General features: G+C 34.2%; 1 protein-coding gene across 2 annotated transcripts in view; it reads right to left on the bottom strand.

The window, feature by feature from the left end:
• Dmd (dystrophin) overlaps nucleotides 1-22,665 on the bottom strand; it is a 1,916,788-nt gene that overhangs the window by 1,243,266 nt on the left and 650,857 nt on the right. For both annotated transcript variants that reach the window (XM_048336444.1, XM_048336436.1), the window contains 4 exons: nucleotides 19,775-19,945; nucleotides 13,362-13,544; nucleotides 5,293-5,427; nucleotides 559-708 (listed from right to left, as the gene is read on the bottom strand). In XM_048336444.1, the coding sequence (XP_048192401.1) occupies nucleotides 559-708; nucleotides 5,293-5,427; nucleotides 13,362-13,544; nucleotides 19,775-19,945 (639 nt within the window). The remainder of the gene's footprint in view (nucleotides 1-558; nucleotides 709-5,292; nucleotides 5,428-13,361; nucleotides 13,545-19,774; nucleotides 19,946-22,665) is intronic.

Genomic DNA, 22,665 nt, shown 5'->3' with positions numbered 1-22,665 from the left:
ATACATAGATATACATGATTAGTTATGTTTTTATAAAGTAGTGAAAAAAAGACTTTTCCTTAAATAATTTATGTCTATAAACAATAAAGTGCAGGACTTTATCTATTGCAATAATAATCATCAAACCATCTCTCCCATGATGTAATCAATGTACTTAGTAAGAAGATAGGAAATTAACAATCACTATAAATATTGGTCTTCTTGGTAATCTATTTTTTTATTTAAGAGAGTATGTAAAATGCTGTTTAAGTAGGAAAAATACATCAGTTTTATGTTTCTTTAAAAATAATGTCATGTGTCTTAATTCTTAAATAAGAAAACCTCTCAGATAAGATCTACAGATTTTGCCTCAGATTCCTGTTAAAATTCTACTTTTTAAAAATATTTAAGGTAAATGATAAAATACAAGTGCAAAGAGTTCAAGAGTCTCACCCTGCTCTAAAACCTACAACTGAACGAATACTGAGAATATTCCTCATTGAATCTGAAAAGTTGGTAGTGGCTATACAAATTTGCTATGCAAATCACACTAAAAAGATTTTTCACTTAGCTTCATACCTCTTCATGTAGTTCCCTCCAACGAGAATTAAATGTCTCAAGTTCCTCATTGATTAGTTCATCCATGACTCCGCCATCTGTTAGGGTCTGGGCCAATATGCGAATCTGATTTGGATTATCCTCTGAATGTTGCATCAAATTTTCAAGAGACTGAAACACATTTGCAATAATTAAAATTTTTCTCCTTTAGTATACGAATTAACAGAAATTAGCTCAGCACTTTTGATTAGCATATACCTAAGCCATACATAATTTAAAATACATTTTAACAGGCATAATAAAATGTGAAGGAACATTATTGTTTCCAAAATATGAGGTTGATCTTTGAATCCTTTTTGGCTTGTGACAGAATTCTGGAGTGAGCATTTGAAAACTGATGCACAGTTACCTTCCAATTAATATCTTATACTCTGATACCTGTGAAGTTAAAATCCTCAAATTTTCAGGCTTTTTTATGGTAGATGGTAAGCAAGTGACATGATTCTGATATATACATGTAGGAAGTTTCTTAAGCAAAGTTTTTCTTTCCAAGTTAAAATAGGAATTTTATTAATAAGGAATCCCTTTGCATTTCGAAGTTTTACACACAAACACACACAGAAACACACTCATACACACTATCCATAGATGGAGCATTCACTTTGGGACTAGGAGTTTCAAAAAGTAATAATAAAATCCTTTTGTCTCAGGAAGGGGGAGCCAAGATTGATTGGGGAGAGACAGAAAGAGAGAGAGAGAGACTTAATACTTCATCGTGTGGTTCAATTGTATGGGTACTTTAGGGTAAGAAAATACAAATATTAAGTTTAGGCTATTGATTGGTTTTCTTTCTTTTTTTTTTTTGGCCAGTCCTGGGTCTTGGACTCAGGGCCTGAGCACTGTCCCTGGCTTCTTCTTGCTCAAGGCTAGCACTCTGCCACTTGAGCCACAGCGCCGCTTCTGGCCATTTTTTTCTGTATATGTGGTGCTGGGGAATTGAACCCAGGGCCTCATGTATACGAGGCAAGCACTCTTGCCGCTAGGCTATATCCCCAGCCCCTTGGTTTTCTATTGTCCCTAGTTATAAACTGTTCAAAACTAACAGAGTTACCTGGGTATATTATATTGGGGAAAAAATAATTTTACTGTCAATGGGCTCTGGTGGCTCATGCCTGCAACCCTGGCTACTCAGGAAGCTGAGATCCAAGGATCACAGTTCAAAGCCAGCTCAAGTAGGAAAGTCCCTGAGTCTCTTATCTAAAATCTACTGCCCAAAAACTGGAAGTGGAGCTGTGGCTCAAGTGGTAGTCAGAGCTGAGCATAAAGCTAAGGGATAGTGCCCAGAGTTCAAACTCTAGTGTATATACAGAGAGAAAGAGAGAAAGAGAGAGAGAGAGAGAGAGAGAACGAGAGAACGAGAGAACGAGAGAACGAGAGAACGAGCGAGAGGATTAGTGTCAAGTTTAAGCATTCTGGAAAAAAAGTAAATCAGTATCACCCTACTGGATCTCAAACATGACTACACAATATGGGGTAAAGATTATGTTGTAAGCAATTAATTTAATGCTATGTAAGTTTCTTATATGCTTTGTACAGAGGATTTCTAAGTGGTTTTGTACAAATTATGACAGAGTTCTGAAATACTTAAATATTTCACTACATTTTATCACAAAAATGTTATTAATTTTTAAATATACATTTTATTACCTGTAACAGCATAACACTGCCGATCTGTACTTTATTCCATATATATGTATATATATACATATATGTATATACATATATATATTTAGAAATACTAATGATGTAGATAGATTGCTAATTAAATAACAAAATAAACCAAAATAACCAAACAAATTTACAAAATCAATTATGGAAATCTTAAGTAGCAAGGAAACTTAGAAGTCAGCATCTGTCTGTCCTTGAATAATGGCAGTATAGGTTTTTGCTATTTAAATATGGATGACTAGGGCTGGGGATATAGCCTAGTGGCAAGAGTGCCTGCCTAGGATACACGAGGCCCTAGGTTCGATTCCCCAGCACCACATATACAGAAAACGGCCAGAAGCGGCGCTGTGGCTCAAGTGGCAGAGTGCTAGCCTTGAGCGGGAAGAAGCCAGGGACAGTGCTCAGGCCCTGAGTCCAAGGCCCAGGACTGGCCAAAAAAAAAAAAAAATAATAAAATAAAATAAATATGGATGACTGATTAGTACAGACACTACCAGTTTTTAATAAGATACTAAATGATAACAAATGTAAATGGATATTTTTTCCTCTTCCCTTATTCAAATGCTCTTTTTTACTGCTTCCAATTTTCTATTCAGTATTATTTCCTTTTTCAACATGCTCTTCTTCTTTAGTGCATTATTTAAAATGTGGTATCAAGAATTTGAACTAGGGCTTTGGTGTGACACAAATGGTAGATGTTTGCCTAGCAAGAAGCGCAAAGCGCTATGTTCAAACTCCAGGATCACCTTAAAATTCATAAAGAATTTAATCTTTAATTCCATCATGCAACAAGTCTGTTTTACATTTTATGTAATATGCATCAATCTGTCAATTTATCAAGAGTGTTCAGCCAATGCATGTATAAAAACATTGACATTTCCACGGTTTTTCTGGATCCCTGTTTGTCATCATTTTCTTGAAAAAATAAAGTTGGATAAAATGATTTGGTTTTGTGTGGATTCAAATTCCACTCTATCTAAAGAAGCATGTATATTTTCTTAATATCTTAATTTAAATGTTTTATTTTGCATGTTTATAAATAGATTACACTTTTTAAGTATCTCTACATATACTACATATGCTTAAACTACATATTGATTACAAATAGATGCAAACTCTTAAAATGTATTCAAATTCCCTAAAACCAATCTTTAAAATCTTTTAAAATTTTATGAACATGTAGGGCTGGGGATATAGCCTAGTGGCAAGAGTGCCTGCCTCAGATACACGAGGCCCTAGGTTCGATTCCCCAGCACCACATATACAGAAAAAACAGCCAGAAGCGGCGCTGTGGCTCAAGAGGCAGAGTGCTAGCCTTGAGCGGGAAGAAGCCAGGGACAGTGCTCAGGCCCTGAGTCCAAGGCCCAGGACTGGCAGAAAAAAAAAAATTTATGAACATGTAAAAGATATATTTCTATGGTAGGACAAAGAGTACACTAATTCAGCAGTGATACTCACTGGACACTATAAAAATCATACTAAGTGAAATGAGCCAGACACAAAGAAGCATGGACTCTATGAAGTTCCTCATTGGTCATAATTAATATATGTCTAGGTTAGTCCAAGCAGAAGATCACACATAAACTGATACTAAGTGAAATGACCTCCAAGTTATAGAAATAAGTGATTTATCATTGTTCTTGTTATTTTCAACATGCCACATGAAATTATGCCTTTTTCTTTTGACTTTCTTCTCCATGGTTTTACCCCGGATGTCACTGTAACTGATTTTGGTACCCTGGGTATTGCATATATGTTTATCATAACTAGGGAAGGGAAGGGGAACATCAAAATGGCGAGACGAGAGGTAAAAGGCAAACCAATGCAACAGCAATACTTAGAAGACAATAAACCAACTGTACAACTCATGGGGGAAGGGAATTGGGGAGTGGGACAGGTGGGAGAAAAATGAGTGAGGAGTTAACAAGTTTGATAAGAAATGTACTCATCGCCTCACATATGAAAGTGTAACCCTCTGTACATCACTTTGACAATTAGTAAATTAATTAATTTTAAAAAATGAAGTAACAAACAGTACAAGAAATGTATCTAATGCCTAACGTATGAAACTGTAACCTCTCTGTATATCACTTTGACAATAAATAAGAAAAATAGGAACATTAGAGAGGGAAAAAATAAAAATAAATAAAAATTGAAGTGTACAACTTGTAGGGGAAGGGGAGACGTGAGCAAAACCCTCTAACAGAATGAGGGAGGGGATGATGCTGTTCAAAAAGAAATATACTCATCACCTGACATATGTAACTGTAACCCCTATGTACATCACTTTTAGAATAAAAAAAGAAAAAAGATATATTTCTAACATCCAAGCATCTCCACATAATCTCTCAAAGCACTGTGATGTGTAAAGAAATTCTGTAAGGTTATTTTTAAATACTTTTAAAATGTGTTTCAATTTACTGAGTGCAGCTTTCAAACTGGAAGTAATGTTTCATATTATTATGCTGTTAAGCTCTAATCCTAAAGAAAATCATCATATATTCAGTCTTTAGAGATGTGCAGTCGAATTAATCAGGTACAATTTGTACCTAGAACTTGGTGAGATAACAAAAGGTAAATGCTTTTTGTAAGAGGTTATTTAAACCCTTTTTAAAACCTTGACACCTAGAAGGAACTTAGAGGGAACAAAGTATTATTCCAAAGTGTCAGGGCTTAGCTGTGCATAGTAACTACACTCTCTCACTTTAATTTCACATTTTATTTTCTATTTGCTTTTTTGTTTTGTTTTGTTTTGTTTTGGCCAGTCCTGGGCCTTGGACTCAGGGCCTGAGCACTGTCCCTGGCTTCTTCCCGCTCAAGGCTAGCACTCTGCCACCTGAGCCACAGCGCCCCTTCTGGCCGTTTTCCATATATGTGGTGCTGGGGAATCGAACTGAGAGCTTCATGTGTAGGAGGCAAGCACTCTTGCCACTAGGCCATATTCCCAGCCCTTATTTTCTATTTGTTACTTAACCTCTTTCTATACTTCATATAAATTATCATCACTTACATTAATTCACAATTTACCTGTAGCACCTCAGAGATTTCCTCAGTTCCACCAGGAATGTTTTCAGTGGATTTCAGTTTCAATTCTACTTCATTCAGCCACTTGTTTGCCTTCTCCAAGTATGACAATAATTCATGCCAACATGCCCAAACTTCCTAAGAAAGAAACATACAACACAGATCAAATAAATCCATACAAATTGAGTGGAATAGGTGTTAGTAGTTTATGCCACTAATCTGAGTTATCAGGAGCCTGAGATTTGAGTACTGCGATTTGAAGTCAGTGAGGGCAGGGAGACCACGAACTCTTATCTCCAATTAACCACTAAGAAGCTGAAAGTAAAGTTATAGGTCAAGTGGTAGGGTGAGCAAAAAAGCTGAAGAGAATACCCAGGACCTCAGTTCAAGCCTCAGAACCAGCAAAATGTAAATAGTAGACTTTCACATTCTATTTTCAAAACATCTGAAAACATAACAGTTTATTTTACATTTCCTTTGCAGGAGATTATTTAAATGCATCTAGGTACTCTGAATATCTAATATCTCTGTAATTACAAGTCATTAAGGAAACATTTTATTACATGAATAAATTCACAATCCTGAGACTAACTTTTTAAAATAATGTATTCATCAACATTACAGTTTGGAAAAACAACAAAAAATGTAAAAAGGCACCGAAAAACCTAATTTCTACATTCAATAGCTATTACCACTTTCTTTGACCTGTTCTAGACTTTATCATATATAAATAACATGAAAGTTCAAAGTTAAAAATGGTTGTAATCAGGGCTGGGGATATGGCCTAGTGGCAAGAGTGCCTGCCTCATATACATGAGGCCCTGGGTTCGATTCCCCAGCACCACATATACAGAAAATGGCCAGAAGTGGTGCTGTGGCTCAAGTGGCAGAGTGCTAGCCTTGAGCAAAAAGAAGCCAGGGACAGTGCTCAGGCCCTGAGTCCAAGCTCCAGGACTGGCAAAAAAAAAATGGTTGTAATCATAGCTCTCTTTTCATTAAATTACATAACTTTCCACATAACTATGAAAATATCTTTCCAGAACAGTGACCATTTTTTAGTTTGAATGTTTTTAGTTTTACTTGTTATTATAAATTTTCAGTGAAAATTATCATGAATATGAATTATTTTTGTACTTTTATGATTTATTTGAGGTATATTACCACAAATATGACTGTTTCTAGAATGTGACTGATCCTAAACATCGTTTGAAAGATACTACATAAGGAACATATATACGGTAGTCATATCTAAGAAAAATTTGATTGCTAAAAGAAAATATGGAAGATTGTATTTCTCTTTTGAGAATATTAGAGGATACATATTCAAAATATTTTGTAAAAATCTGATCATAGAAAATTAACAGATTTGACTACATTAAAATGACAGCATTTTCCATGTGCTGGTGATTTACGCTTGTAATCCTAGCTACTCAGGAGGCTGAAATCTGATGATCACAGTTCAAAGCCAGCCTGTGGAGAAAAGTCTGTGAGACACGTATCTCCAATTAGGCATCAAAAAGCCAAAAATCAAGCTGTATTTCAAGGGCTAAAGTGCTCATCTTCTACATTAAAGTGAGAGCTAGACCTAGGCCCTGAGTACAAGCTTCCAGACTGGCACAAATAAAAACATTATAATTTCAGGTACCTTCTAAATACATTGAAAAAGTGGACTATAGATTAAGTAATAGAGTGCTTGCCTTGAAAATATTAGGCCCTTAGTACAAATCACAGTTAACCAAAACAACAACAATAAAATCAATTGAAAACATGCCTTCACCCTTGAAGAAGACACTAATACCATTTGTACCAGACAAGAATATTAGCAATGTCACAGCAATTAAAAGGTGAACAAGTAGCTCAACAGAAATATGGGCATAAGGCCTCAATCTGCCATTCAACCAAAAAGAAATATAGGTATATAATAAACATATGAATATATACTTAGCCCTCTTTAACCAAAGGAATGTTAAATAAGAATTAAAGTGGGATGGTATGTTTACTGTCACAAATTGGAAGTTTGACACTTCCAGGCAGGAGAGAATATATAGGTCAAATATTAAATTGTATATATTGCAGGTGAGTGCATGAGAATGACTATTCCAGAAACAATGTATCATTTTTTGAGTGAGCTAAACAGTCACAGAGGCAGCAACTCAACAGCTCCATTTGTTGGACACATATTTTTCAGAGAAACAATTTCAAATGGACTAGATATCAGTTTCAGGAATGAGTATGTCAGTATTATTGTAGCAAGAAACATTTTAATCTACTAATAGGGATAGTCGCTACGCCACTTTCTAAACAGAGGATGCAGAAGCAAAAATAAAGAATTTCATCAAGTAGTGCAACATGGATGAAACTTAACCACAAATTATTTGGTGAAAGGGCCAAATCCCATTAGATGAGTTTTATAAGTTAACATCTATTATTTCTCAATAAAGTAAAATTGAATATTGTTATATTTTTTCAAGTTTTATATTCATGGGCAAAATGTTAAAGAAAAGGTATGGTGAAGATAAATTTCTGCATGATGATTATATCTGTTAAAAAAAAGGCAAGCTGGAAGTGGCACTGTGGTTCAAGTGGTAGAGTGCCAGCCTTGAGCTAAAGAGCTCAGGGGCAGCATCCAGGCCCAGAGTTCAAGCCCCATGCCAAAAAAAGGCAAGGAAATGAACTAAATGATAAAAAATATTAAGGTAGTTATTTTTAGTTTGATTTGGTTTACCTATAAATACAATCACCACCTCCTGACACCTCCCCCGCCCCCAGTAGTATCATCAAATATACAGTTTAACAAGAAATCGTTTTAGTAACATGTAAAAAATGTATAAATTTTCCCTTAAAATTTCCTTTTTCCATATATCTTTTCAAAATGACATAGGATATTCTATCTCTATATGATGACAGCATTCTAATCTGTCCTGAAAGCCGACCAACTCCTTGGTGCTTTATTTGCAGTTTATTCCAAAAAAAAAAGTGAAATTAAGTGTTTTTCTTTAAAAGGTGATAGAAATCTTAAATCTGGGTCATTTCCAGCTCCTGCTGTACTACAGGCTGTCTTCCTTCTGGGCAATGATCCCAGTGGGAAAATATAAATATATCCTTAAATACTCAAGAGTACCTTAGAGCTTCAAAGATAAGGAGATGTGATTGTTAATGTGTCTTATTAAATTTGGTGCAGACTGAGGTAATGAACTATCTTGCTGATTTAACTGTCTGGATGGATGGCCTCTTCTGTCCTCAATGTATCTGAAGGACACAGCTGGAAAGACTGAATGCACCAGCTTTCCAGGTCACCTTTGTAAAATAAAATATAGTGCTTGAAGCCCAAATTAGATCTCAAATTTACTTAGAGTAACTGTTAAGCTTACTTAACAGTTTGCAACTTAACATTACTTCAAAATGATAGAATTCAAAGTGGCTCTGCAGAACATAGATAAGTAAGTAAACTTCTATCAAAGTAGTAGATGAAACTGGTGTGACAGCCCCTCCCTCCCTACACACACACACACACACACACACAAAAAAAAAAAAAAAAACACGCACACAAACACACACACCATTTTATTCATGTTGAAATTTGGGGTTAAATACACAGGAAACATTCAAGGCTGATCTACAAAATATGTATCAGAGAACTTCAAGTGCCATGGGGAAATAGGTAAATAGAGAGTTAAAAATTAAACTTAAGAGAATATTAGCATGTTGGAACAGGGTAGAAGACCTATAAACTGAGGTATTCAATACTAACTTGGGATGGTAAGAAAGGTACTGGTGTTACATATAGCAAGGAGATGAAACAAGAATGAACAGTGGGCCACCCATCACGGATGTAAGAACTAGAAGTTCCACCCATTCTAAGGCAATACCAATGAATCTGAGAGTCCTTCCGATTGTTAGTTGAAACATAATGTTTCATCTTTTAAGAAATGGAAACTTAAATTTATACCACAGCTTAAAGATCATGGTATCAGTATGATTCTGGTAGAGATAAGTACGAAGACTCCTAAGAACTCTCCAAAGTCCAAAGCACAAAGCATTGCTAGTAAAAACAACTCCTCCTAGAGCAAAATCAGAACAGTAGTTTACTAGCCATATAAGGAAGTGTACCACAAAGAGAGGAATTGGAGTATGTGATAAAATCTACACATATGACATAGATAATGCGATGATGTTAAAGAATTTCACTAATAAATATACTAGGACTGGTCATATGTGCTCCACATAGGGATTTTCTTTGACTTTAGCACTTTTTCATATTTAGGAAATAATCAAGCTACATTCTTTATATTCTATGTTGGGACTACATCTATATCTCCTTTATTCCCCACAAAAACAATTAAACAGAAAAAGGTTGATGAAAAGCACTTTCAGTGGAGTTAGAGAGAAGACAGTTTAGAAAGTTGGACAATTAATTGTCATTTATATAGGGACCAGTGGGGGGAATTTACCTATGTATAATATTTTTCTTTATTTGTAGTATTAGGGAAAGAAATTGAATCTTGCACATACCAAGCAATTGTTCTATCACTGCTCTACACACTTTGCCCCCATATGTATGCATCTAAAACAGCACCACTATTCTAGTGAATAGGCATATTAAGGAACAAATAATTGGCATAAATTTCCTGATGAACAAAATCCAAGACAACTTTTTCATGTTTGTCATTCCTCAGAAGAATACAAGGTTGACTCTTTCAGTACCCATAGACTCAGAATTGAAATGCAGAGAGTAGGTAAGATTTTGAAGGAATATTGAAGCAATATTGAGAGATAAGTAATCTTTAAGAAAATGTAATATAAGTCTATCAGAAAGAGTTTCTCTGAAATTCTTGTTAAATATTACAAGGCAATATGAATACACTTAGGCAAGGCATTTTGGAATTGAAGTCCACATGAACAAGGCTAACCCAGATTTCCAGTAGTATAAGACTGAAATTTAAATTGTACTGAGTTTTAACAACTAAAAGTGTACTAAAGGGATCAGATTTAAATGTTTAAATGTAGGCTGGGGATATGGCCTAGTGGCAAGAGTGCTTGCCTCCTATACATGAAGCCCTGGGTTCAATTCCCCAGCACCACATATACAGAAAATGGCCAGAAGTGGCGCTGTGGCTCAAGTGGCAGAGTGCTAGCCTAGAGCAAAAAAGAAAAAAAAGGGAAGTGAAATGTTTAAAGGTATAAGCAGTGTTAATTAGATAAAAATAGAAGTTTATGGAAAAAGAATTGATTTTAAAAGAAGTACATGTAATCTTAGAAATGGAAAATATGGTCTTTGAAAAAATATGAGACATTCGTAAACATAGATGCGTATGTACCACAGTAAGATTTGTTGAAGGAAAAATGGTGTCATAGACAGTTGACAAAAAAATGAGTATTGAAACACATATTTCAGAAGGCTGCTGAGAATTGGACAGATATGAATAATAAAAAATCAGAATACAGGTTGGGGAGATTAATTATCTCCTCTAGGAAGACTGAGGAAAAATAATCTTGCAAATTGTAATGGAGAATCACAATGGGAAAATATGACTGGCTCAAAGACCAAATGAAAGCAAGTCTATACGTAGAAAAAGTAAAGAAAAATTACAGAAAATTGAAGAAAAATAGAAAATGCAAAGCATACTTGATAAAATTATAAAGGGACAATAATTTGACAGCAGGTTTCTTCTAGCACAAAATTTCAGAAGTCAAGGGAATAATATTTCCAGTGTTATAAAAATAATACTGTCTCTACATAATTATATATTCAAACATGCTATTATTTAATATTCAGAGGAAAATAAAGGAACTTTCAATCAGGCAAAATCTTGGAAGAATTTATAGTCACATTCAATGAAAAAGCCAGGAGGAAACTGAATACAGGTGAGAGAGATGAAAAGCCAAAGCAATCACTAAAATTGGCAAAATAGTATTGGTAAGTCTAAATAAATGTTATGTAAAATAATAATTATAATAGCAGCAATAACAGTACCAATTAAATTATTGAGAATAGAAAGATATAAAAAACATGGAGTATATATGCTAATATGGAAATTTGAAGAGGTAAATTCAGAGTTAAATTAGGTAACTTAATATTTCAGCTATATTACTCCTATTGAGATGACCTCAAATATTTATTATTGCTGAAATTATTGACTAAGGTGAATATGACAACAATTACAGATACTGTCTAAAATATATAAAGTATTATATGCTCAACAGTAATAAAGAATACAAAGAAGTGTGGCACAAGTGGCTCACACCTCTAATCCTAGCTACTAAGGAGACTGAGAAATGGGGATGACAATTTGAAGGCAGCCTGAGTGAGCAAGAAAGTCCACGAAATGCTTAATTTAACCACCAAAAAGCCAGAAGTGAGGGGCTGGGGATATGGCCTAGTGGCAAGAGTGCTTGCCTTGTATGCATGAGGTCCTGGGTTCGATTCCCTAGCACCACATATACAGAAAACGGCCAGAAGTGGCGCTGTGGCTCAAGTGGCAGAGTGCTAGCCTTCAGCAAAAAGAAGCCAGGGACAGTGCTGAGTTCAAGGCCCAGGACTGGCCAAAACAAACAAACAAACAAAAAAAGCCAGAAGTGGAGCTATGGCTCAAGTTGTATACCACTAGCTTTGAGCAAAAAAGCTCAAGGACAGCACCTAGGCCTTGATTTCAAGCCCCAGGACAAAACTCAAAACAAAAACAAGAATACAAAGAAATTAAAAAGCTTGATAAGTAAAATGCAAATAGGAATGGTCAGTTTTGAGAATGGAGAATAGATTAATAATTAAACAAACGGAAAAGAAAAAGTCAGAAAAATTTGTAATTAATATAAAATTAAAGACCTAGTTGAAAATTGTACCACAGAACAAAATTCTGATATATGAAAGATTTTCACTTAAGTAAACATTATAAAGAATAGAAAGCAGAAGGTAATTCTTATATCATGAAATGAAATAAGTTTATTTTATTGAAATATTGTCATTTCACAAACATAAAATGCTCCTCCCTTATGTAAAGTGATATAGAATCAGTTGTGACTTTCTTGATAACTTTGCTGTGCTGTTTTCTTTCATCCCCTTTTATGATTCTTTATTTTTCATCGCATTCACAAAACACTAATCCAAGAGACGTTTGTATACTTACAATAATTAATAAATATAAAGTATCAAAAAGAAAATAGTTAGGCAATATGTCTTATGAGAAGCTCTACAGTGCACAAAAGTTATTAAAGACAGTTATAAGATGCATTCCCCCACAAGTATCTACCCATTAAAATATTTAAATAACTATGAACATTCAAGTATTTCAAAAATAATTTCTTTTTTTCTTTTGCTCAAGGCTAGCTAGCACTCTGCCATTTGAGCCACAGTGCCACTTCTGGCTGTTTTCTGTACATCTGGTGCCGGGGAATTGAACCCAGGGCTTCATGTATATGAGGTAAGCACTCTTCCCACTAGGCCATATCAACAGCCCCAAAAATAATTTCTATAAATCTAAAAAAATCCTTATTTTTATGATTCTATGACCGAATAATAGAAATAAAATGAGTTATATAAATAGCTATTTATATTTATTAAAGACTAGGCTAAGTATTTTAAGTAGCATTTGGCAACAACTATATAAATAATTCCTGTTTTTAGTCATTTTTACAGACTAGAAACAGATTGACAAAGTCAAGCAACTGGCCCCAAGTTACACAACAGGTAAGTTCCTGAATGAGCGATTCAAGTCTAGGTAGTTTTACATCAGAACTGATTCTTTTTCATATTTGTGGCATTAATGTGGATTGAAATTGGGGTCTCTAACTAGGGGTCTTGAGCTCTAGCTTGGCTTTTTATGCTCATAGTTAATGCTCTGATGCCTGAACCTTGTCTCCAATCCAATATTTGACCTGTTTATTGGCGATAGTGCCATGCAGCCTTTTCTGCCAAGGCTTGATTCAAACTGCAGTTTTCCAGGTTTCAGATTCCTGAGAATAGAGTCATGCAATATTAGTGTTGAGCACAGAACTCAGATTCTTAAACATTATGTTTCAAAATGACCATATATTAACCATAATGCTAAATGTCAAAGTAAGAAAAGGTGACTAACTTCCAAAGTTTTACATTTCCCATTCAGCCTGGTGCAGAGCCACTGGTAGTTGCTGGTAAGGGTATCAAGTTCCTTTTTTAAGGCGTCTTGTGCTGCAAGTGGAGCTTGAGCTATAACACTATTCACAGTCTCAGTAAGGAGTTTCACTTTACTTTCCTTTTGTTGTGCTTCTTCTTTGGCTCTCTGAAACGTAAAGAAAATCCTCTTACAAGCAAATACATGCTTTTACTCTCAAATATATTCACATATCTCATATAATTTCTTCCTCATCATCCTTAGGTTGGCATTCATAAACATAAATCCAATACAAACTCCATTCCTTTCCCAAAATTAAGTAATTAATCTGTAATTGGAAATTGGAATGAAAAATGTAAGCAGAATACAGTAAAGTTCTAAAAAGAATACTTCCAGAAGTAACTTGCGTATGGTAAAATGGTAAAATTTATGGTAAAATATATACGTAGAGAGTTTGAAATAGGCATGAAATAAATACTTTAACCCTAAGTTCACAAATATTAATAGTACATAATTGAAATCACTTATAAATTACAAAAAAGGTTGAAATGATGTTGAAAACAGCACAAATACAATTGTGTATATCAACAGATCTTTAATATAGACAAATAATCTTAATGATGAATTCTGGATTATATCTTTTTTTTTTTTTGGCCAGTCCTGGGGCTTGGACTCTGGGCCTGAGCACTGTCCCTGGCTTCTTTTTTTTTGCTCAAAGCTAGCACTCTGCCACTTGAGCCACAGCACCACTTCTGGCCATTTTCTGTATATGTGGTGATGGGGAATTGAACCCAGGGCCTCATGTATATGAGGCAGGCACTCTTGCCACTAGGCCATATCCCCAGCCCTCTGGATTATATCTTGATGAAAGTTTTCTCCAGTAAAAGGAAACATAGTCCAAAGAGCAAAGCAGCCTCTGACATGAAGAGTTGGGCAGCTTACAACTATGCTTTCTGCCTTCTTCATGAAAGATACACTGCTCCATAAAATTTCTTCTTTTAGTCATACTGGGTTTGAACAAAAGACATTGAGCTTATTAAGTAGATACTCTAAAACTTGATGCATACTTTGAACCCATTTTGCTTTAGTTATTTATCAAATAATATCTCACTCTTTGCTTGGGGCACAGGATTACAATCCTCCTGTTTATGCTTCTCATGTAATATAATGATCAGTTATATCCCATAACATATAAATGGTTGGGAGAGGAGTCTTGAGAACTTTGTTGCCTGGACTACTTTAAATGGTGAGTCTCTTAATCTCCTGAGTAGTTAAGATTACAGGCATGAGCCAACACAGCTGATCAGAATTTCCATATAGTACAAGGCCAGTTTGTTAAAATGACATCTCAATCATCATGTCTAAATATATACAAATACATCTAAATAAGTCAAACCATAAAAGATCAAATACTTTCCAGTACTTTTTTTGTCAGTCATGGGTCTTGAGCTCTGAACCTGGGCAATGGCCAAGAGCTCTTCAACTCAATGCTAGCACTCTGCCACTTGAGCCACAATGCCACTTACTTTTTAATATGAGTGACTATAGCATCTTTATCAATTATTGCTTCAGTCTCACTCTAGTTTTCCTTCTTTCTAGAAGGAAATACATCATTGTATTGATTTCTATCTGTCTTGAAAATGTCTACTCACTGACAATAAGCTATCTAAAGTGGAACCCCTAAACTTGCCTTTAAAATACCACAATCCCAGATGCCATAGTACCTCTTAGTTCACTCATATATCATGTGGTTCTTCATGGTGTATATTTTTCCTCATTGCATAATTTTCCTCATTGCATAATTTTCCTCATTGCAAAACAATATTCAAACCAGTCTGTTTAACTACAAGAAAGTTTTTGGTATTCTCTAGCTAGAGAACATTTACATTTAAATTCCAATATGTACATATTCTCTAGAAATACATACACATAATTTTCTTCAATTTGGATTCCAACAGAAGTCAACTGTGACATGACCTTTCAAGCATAAACACTTGATGTGCATGACCTATCTGAAAAAATATTGATAGTATAATGAGAACTGGAGAAATGAAAAGGAAGAGAGACTATAAGGACATATTTAATAACAATCCCATCAACCATTGTTATAAGAAACTAGTTTACTCCTGTTGGAGAGCACTTGGTGCCAACTTTTTCAGTTATCCTATTTGATGGTGAGAAAAGTAATGGTGTGTGTGCCTCATTTCCCATCATTTGTTGAAAACTGTTGGGAAATGCTAATTTCTTAGTATTTGAAGCCTGCCACAAAAGTGGGAAGGAGGAGTTCAGTGGCCAATGAAAGCTTTCAGATGAAGACACATAAGATTTTGCAGGTAGAACTTGGGCCTTCAAGATAGTGGTGAGAATCTGGAGATATGGTAGAACATGGAAAAGCTGAATTATAAAATGCGATTATATTTTTTTCATCACTCTTAAACTACTCTTTGGATTTATTCCTATAAGGCCTTGAAAATATACAGTGTGATGGCAAATAAGTTATGTGGAATGTAAAATACGTGCCTTCCCTGGTTCTAATTTTATTCATTGAAAACTTCAGTTCCATATTATAAATTAATCAGTATTTCTGGCATCTCTAAGCATAGGGTTGGTTTCTACAGAAATCATATTTTGGCTGTAGCAATTATCGTGTTATCAAGAACTTTGACAACTATTAATAAATGAGATTGTGCTTTTATATGAAAAAACCAGCCATGCCACATTGCTTCATCATTGAATCCATAATGAAATCTTCAGACATGTCATTTGTGATCTCTATATTAGACACCAGAAAGCGAGGAATCAAAGTGGATGGTTCTCAGAGTTACATCTTTTCCTTCTCATGCTTTTATCAATTCATTTTCAAATATTCTGTGAGGTGAGCAAAGAACATGTAGTAGATCCAGTAAATGCAATCATAATTTATTCAAGTTATAAACAACCTATACACCTGTTTAAATATGCAAAGCGAAGACAAGTTCTTGGCTCAATTTTTAGACATTTATAATGAATTTTATAAAAACTGGCTTAGATATTAGGAATAGTTCAATAAAAAGATTGATTGTATTGTTCCAAGTAGAAATGAAGAAAGGAGTCCATAATTAATTACTGTTGGGAAGTAGGAAGCAAAATGATTGGTATAGTTTAGACAAATTCTCATGAAAAGAATAGTCCTGCTTGCTTTCTTTTCCTGTAGCTAACCTTAATGTGATCATATACCTTTTCCTAACATTATGTTGTATCAATGACTGTCATGGTATGGATCCAATCTGGGACTAATTTCTTGGCTTAACCTGGAAACTTGTTGGAATTGAATGCCAAATTTTGCAAGTGTGGGACAGTTACTTTGAATAAATACTGCGGGAGATACTGAAGGACACTCAAATTTAAAAACTAACATGTGTATTACAGCTAGGGAAGGGAAAGGAAATATCAAAATCAAGAGACAAAGGACAAAAGGACAAATGATTCCAAAAGCAATGCTTACAAAATCATTTGGTGTAAACCAACTGTACAACTCATGGGGGGGGGGGGAGAGGGAAAAAGGGAGGGGGAAGGCAGGAGAAAATGAGTGAGGAAGTAACAAGTTGAACAAGAAATGTACTCACTGCCTTACACATGAAACCTAATCTCTCTGTACTTTACTTTGACAAATAAAGGGGAAAAACCTATTCTAGCAACTACAAAAAATGTATTTAAGCTGGATGCTGGTGGCTCACAACAGTAATCCTAGATGCTCTGGAAGCTGAGACCTGAGGACTGCAGTTCAAAGCCAGTCTGGGCAGGAAAGTCTGTGAGACGCTTCTGTCCAGTTAACCATCAAAAAATCAATAGCTCAATAGCAATGTACATATGATCACATAAGATGATCCTAAGGAAAATGAACTACAAGACCTGGAAATAGTGGTTTATCTTTGCTATTGACATCTCCAATGAATGTACCCTATGAAATGATGACTCTTTCTTTTGTCTTTCTTCCCCATGGTTTTACCCCTGATGCCAGTGTAACTGACTTTGGTACACTGGGTATTGTATGTATGTTAATTGGGACTATGGGAGGGGACCACAAAAATGAAGAGACAAAGGGTAAAAGGCAAATCAATGAAACAGCAATACTTACTACACAATATGAGTAAACCAACTGTACATCTCAGGGGAGTGGGGAGGGGGAGGGGGAGAAAAAAGAAAGTGGAAGTAACAAGTTTGATAAGAAATGCACTCACTGCCTTACATATGTATGTAACCCATCTGAACATTACTTTGAGAGTAAAAGCAAATTAAAAAATCAGAAATAGCACTGTGGCTTAAAGTCATAGAGAGCTAGCCTTGAGCAAAGGGGACAGTACCCCAGGCCCCATGACTGCCATAAAAATATATTTATATATTTGCTATTTTTTTCATATGTGTAAATTTTGTGAGCTCTGGGATGAAAAGATACAATGCTGAAAAAATTAAAAGAAAACCAGTTATGATGGAAATTTAAACATTTAAAATTGTTTATTATCAATTTTTAGCAAATAATTACTGACCTATCTCCAAGAGTTTTGAAATACAACATTAGTTGCCAAATACTTCCTTCTGTTTCTTTATGAGAACAGAAAAGTTTTGTTTACAAGAGGATAATAAGTTATCAAAACAACGCTGCTATTTTCAAGTAAAACACAGGAAATAAAAAAAAAAAACAGATGGAGGTCTCTACTTTTTCTGAGTAAATCAGAGAGAAATGTCAAGGTAGGTCTGTTTGTATTTTCTACCAATAAAGATAAATTTGCTTTAAAATGAATACAGATGCAAATCTGGGCAAGGTACTCTCCAACTAGTGAAAGCACATGAAAAGACATTTCTCAACTGGTAAGCAGAAAACATAATAAGAATGTCCTGACAGTCTCTTAGCTGATGTTACTAGAATTTGCCTGGATGTTCCCCTTTCTAATACTTCCTTCTCTGCATCAAACTTACAACTATAATTAAAACTATTAGATCAATTATTTAAGCAATAAAATAAATATGGAAAACTTTGCTTGTATCATTCATTTCAAGGATCCTTTTCCAAGTTGTATGATTTCAGGCACACTACCTGCTGGCTCTGACTAGATGGTCAACTCCTCAAAAAGGGATGGAAATGTCTAGAAGAGAGAATGAACCAAAGAAACCTGGGAATAACAAAGCTGAACATTAGTTGGCTTTCCATTACCTGCTACAGAATGTGAGGTAATGGGTACATAGTACTAGGACAGGGAATAAAAACAGACCTTTTGGGAGATGAGAAGTGTCAGGAAAGGCCACATAGGTGGCACACAGTTCCCAATTTATATGGTAAACAACGAATGACAGAAATGTGTAAGTTCTGCCTGGGATGGGGGTAAGAATAGGGGTAGAATGAAAGGAGAAGGCGAAGGAGGGTAAATACACTCGAAATACTTTATTATATACATGAAAATATAACAATGAAAGTTTGCTGAGACTGGGTTGGGAAGGTGGAAAGGGCGATAAGCGACAATAATAGAATGAATGTTTATGACCATATTTATTACATACACACATGGACATGTCAAAATGAAGCCTATTCCTGCTACTAATTGATGCTAAAATAATTAATGTAGGAAAAATGGAAATGCTCAGAATGGGACGGGATGACATGTCTCAGTCCTTATTAGTTGTAACACAGGTAAAGCTGGTGACAATAGTTTCTTTGACCTATCTATGTATTTCTGTATGGGTAATATTTTCTCAGGAATTAGATTCCTTATATTAATATTACTTCCTCACAATTGCTTTATGTATCAAACTTTTAAAATATCATCTCCATATCCCAACTTCCTGCCCCCCAAATAATCACCTTTCAATAATGATATTTTATCAGACTTCAGTATAATATTTCAGTACCTAGAGTGGTATCATCCACTGATCAACAAATACTTATTTTCTACTCCCTGTATACCAAATGCCCCACTAGGTACTGAATTTCTCTGGTTTGAGTTTAGTCCTTTGTATCCAAAGTTAATATTACAAAATAAAATATTTACTGCAACTTGGTTCTGAAAAATATCTTCCTTAAGTTACAAATAAACAGAGCATTTGACTACTTGAAAAGGCTTAAAGCAAAATTTTGTCTATATTTTGATAAAAATTTGCAATGTCTAAAAGAATTGCTTAATAAGAACAGCTACTTTCTTCATTATATAGTTTCCAGAGAACAAGTTTTACTTGCAATTATCAATATTTATATTTTGATTGCCATGCAGTAATTAAGGTTAATATTTTACCTTATCTGTCAAAAATTGAAGCAAAAGAAAAAGCTAACCTCCACTATTAAATCCAAAATGTAGTTTAGACAGAATCAGAATTTTATGCAATGTTAAATTTCTTTCCTCACTTTGGTTTTATTTGATTAACTTTACCTTCATCTCTTCAACTGCTTTCTGTAATTCATCTGGTGTTTTATATTCAAAATCTCTCTCTAGATATTCTTCTTCAGCTTGTGTCATCCATTCATGCATCTCTGAAAGATCTTTCTGGAGGCTTACAGTTTGATCCAAACCTCCCTTTAAGGCTTCCTTTCTGGCATAGACCTTCCATAAAACAAACAAAATATGTATATTGACAGTTACAATATATTATTATCTTATTACTCAAAAGTCTCTATACCTCACCTTACACACTAAAGATTAAAGAAGAAATCAACACATTCACAAGAAAAATAACTCGTATTGAACCTGCTTAATTTCACGTGTGAAAATAAGATCAGCCATTTACTAGGCATACCCACTAAAATGACAAATTTTCTCTTTTGTAATACTTTGACTATTTAGTGTGGCAGTGAATAATAATTTTATCAGCATAAAGGAAATAAAATATTTTTGTGATCTTTGATACTGTATATGATACTAAATATCATACCATTTTTTTATTTTTATTTTTTTGGCTAGTCTTGGGCCTTGGACTCAGGTCAGAGCACTGTCCCTGGCTTCATTTTGCACTCTAACACATGAGCCACAGCCCCACTTCTGGCTGTTTTCTATGTATGTGGAATCGAACCCAGGGCTTAGGCCACATTCCCAGCCTCAATATCACTCCATGTAAATAATCATTTAAATATAAGAATTCTCATATAAATTGAAAACAAATTAAATACATTAGGCCATTCACAGAAAATATGTAGCCATGTCATATGCATATATTATGAGGCTACATGTGATACATATGTGATACAGAGTGCCATATATAATGTCTATGTATGTAAAGAATAGTCAAATACAATTAATGAGTACAAAATAAAATCAATCTATTTTCGTACATCACATCGGCAAAACATTTTATTAGTGAAGATGCTTAGTTTGTCCCAGAAACAGGAAAATAATATTCCATACATCGAGAAAAATACCCAACAGAGAGCAATGTTTATATAATAAGTTGGTATATTTAAAAGGTTAATGGCTTAAATCTTAGTCTTCTGTCATTATTACAAATGAAACATCCCAATATATTGTCCATGATTGCATGTAAAGTGTTCATTTCAGCTTTAAAGGTGGCAACATGTTAAGAAGAATTTCAAGTGTGTTTAGGGGAGAAATGAATAGAGTATGATACATATGAAATCTCTGATATTATATAGCATCTGTATGCCTGTGCTGAAATGAGAGCTTGATTCAATATATAAATGTAAGGTCAAAATTATCAAACTGCTAAACAATTTTTGTGGTTTCCTGAAATTGTTGCTTTTTAAAAATTAATGAATTTTGAAACACTAAGATTTTGTACAATGGAATGTACTACACATTAAGCAGAAAAATAGCAAAACATGGAAATTCTAAAACAAAATCATATATTCTAATGACCTGTAACAAAAATACCCTGTAGTAATGCAATGTTTAGAGAATTTCATTTTTACTTTCAAAAAGTAACTCTTCAGATAATAAAATTCTTCTCTCCATAATTAAACAAGTTGCTATAATTTAAATAAAATATATATAATAATTTATCTACTGAAATATAAATAATGCAGATGATGGAAAGGAATTTCTGTAAAGGTAAACAGAAGTTCAATGATAGCTATAGGGATTGGTAGATCACAGAAAAGTATTTTTAATGATAGATATAATAGAATTACTCTCCACAATTGTTTTTGTGGACAGAAAAGAAGGGGACTATTCAATAGCTGATGCAATAAAATATTTTATTACATAAGAATATTAGCTACTGTAATAACATACATACTCTAATAAAGTAAAGATGTCTATTATTACTCCCCTTGCTTTCCTTTCTTTGTGGTTATTTAAGTTATCCTTGTATTTTAAAAATATTTATAATTTTGTATTTTTATTCTGCCATATTTACTTTGGAATTTAAAACATTTCTAACCATTTAATTGTCCTAAATTCAGATTTAAAAATTATCTTGAATAATTTTAGACATTTGGACAAGTTTGTTGCTAATTATTTATATCTGTGTTTTTCCAAACATTGACATCTAGTGACAGGTAAATATATTTACCCTGAGGCAATATCACATATTCATTTCTGTGTACAGATATTTCTCTTTTTTTTTTTCTTGCCAGTTCTGGGGCTTGAACTCAGGGCTTGAGCACTGTCCCTGGCTTCTGTTTGCTCAAGACTAGCACTCTACCACTTGAGCCACAGCACCACTTCTGGCTTTTTCTGCATATATGGAGCTGAGGAATCGAACCCAGGGCTTCATGTATAGAAGGCAAGCACTCCACCACTAGGCCATATTCCCAGCCCATATGTGCAGATATTTCTATGATGCATTGATTTTATATTTCATTTCAATTTTGGAGGATTAAATTGGTATCAACAACAGTGGTCATCTTCCCTCCTTTATTGCACTGCCTTCTTCTCCTAGATGAGTGCTAGACTTCTCTGAAATCTAGGTAATTTGATGAAAAAGTTAACAGCTTAGGTTGCATAACAATCCAAGAAAATTTAACATAGTGTAGGATTGGAAAATAGGATTTGAAAATGGATGAGTTGAATTGATATTCAAATCACTTGTCTTGAACAATACATTCTTTTTTAAATGATTCTTTTTTGAATTTAAATTATATTTAAGTGGTTGTGTAAGGGATTTCAATTCAACATGTCATTTTATGAATACAATGCAACTTGAAAACAACAAATTGTTAATATGTATTACAAGAACAGAAGGTTTAACCAAGGGCATTTTAAGAACTAACATTTAAAAAAAATATACTTCCATAAAGTATAAAAAAATTGTGGCTTTATTCACATTGTTGACTTTATATTTTTTTCTTTTTCACTGTTGCTTTCTTCCC

The sequence above is a fragment of the Perognathus longimembris genome, chromosome 28 (genome assembly GCF_023159225.1).
Source record: "Perognathus longimembris pacificus isolate PPM17 chromosome 28, ASM2315922v1, whole genome shotgun sequence".
Lineage (NCBI taxonomy): Eukaryota > Metazoa > Chordata > Mammalia > Rodentia > Heteromyidae > Perognathus > Perognathus longimembris.
The sequence above is the reverse complement of the archived record's forward strand: the minus strand, read 5'-3'. Positions and strand labels throughout refer to the sequence as shown.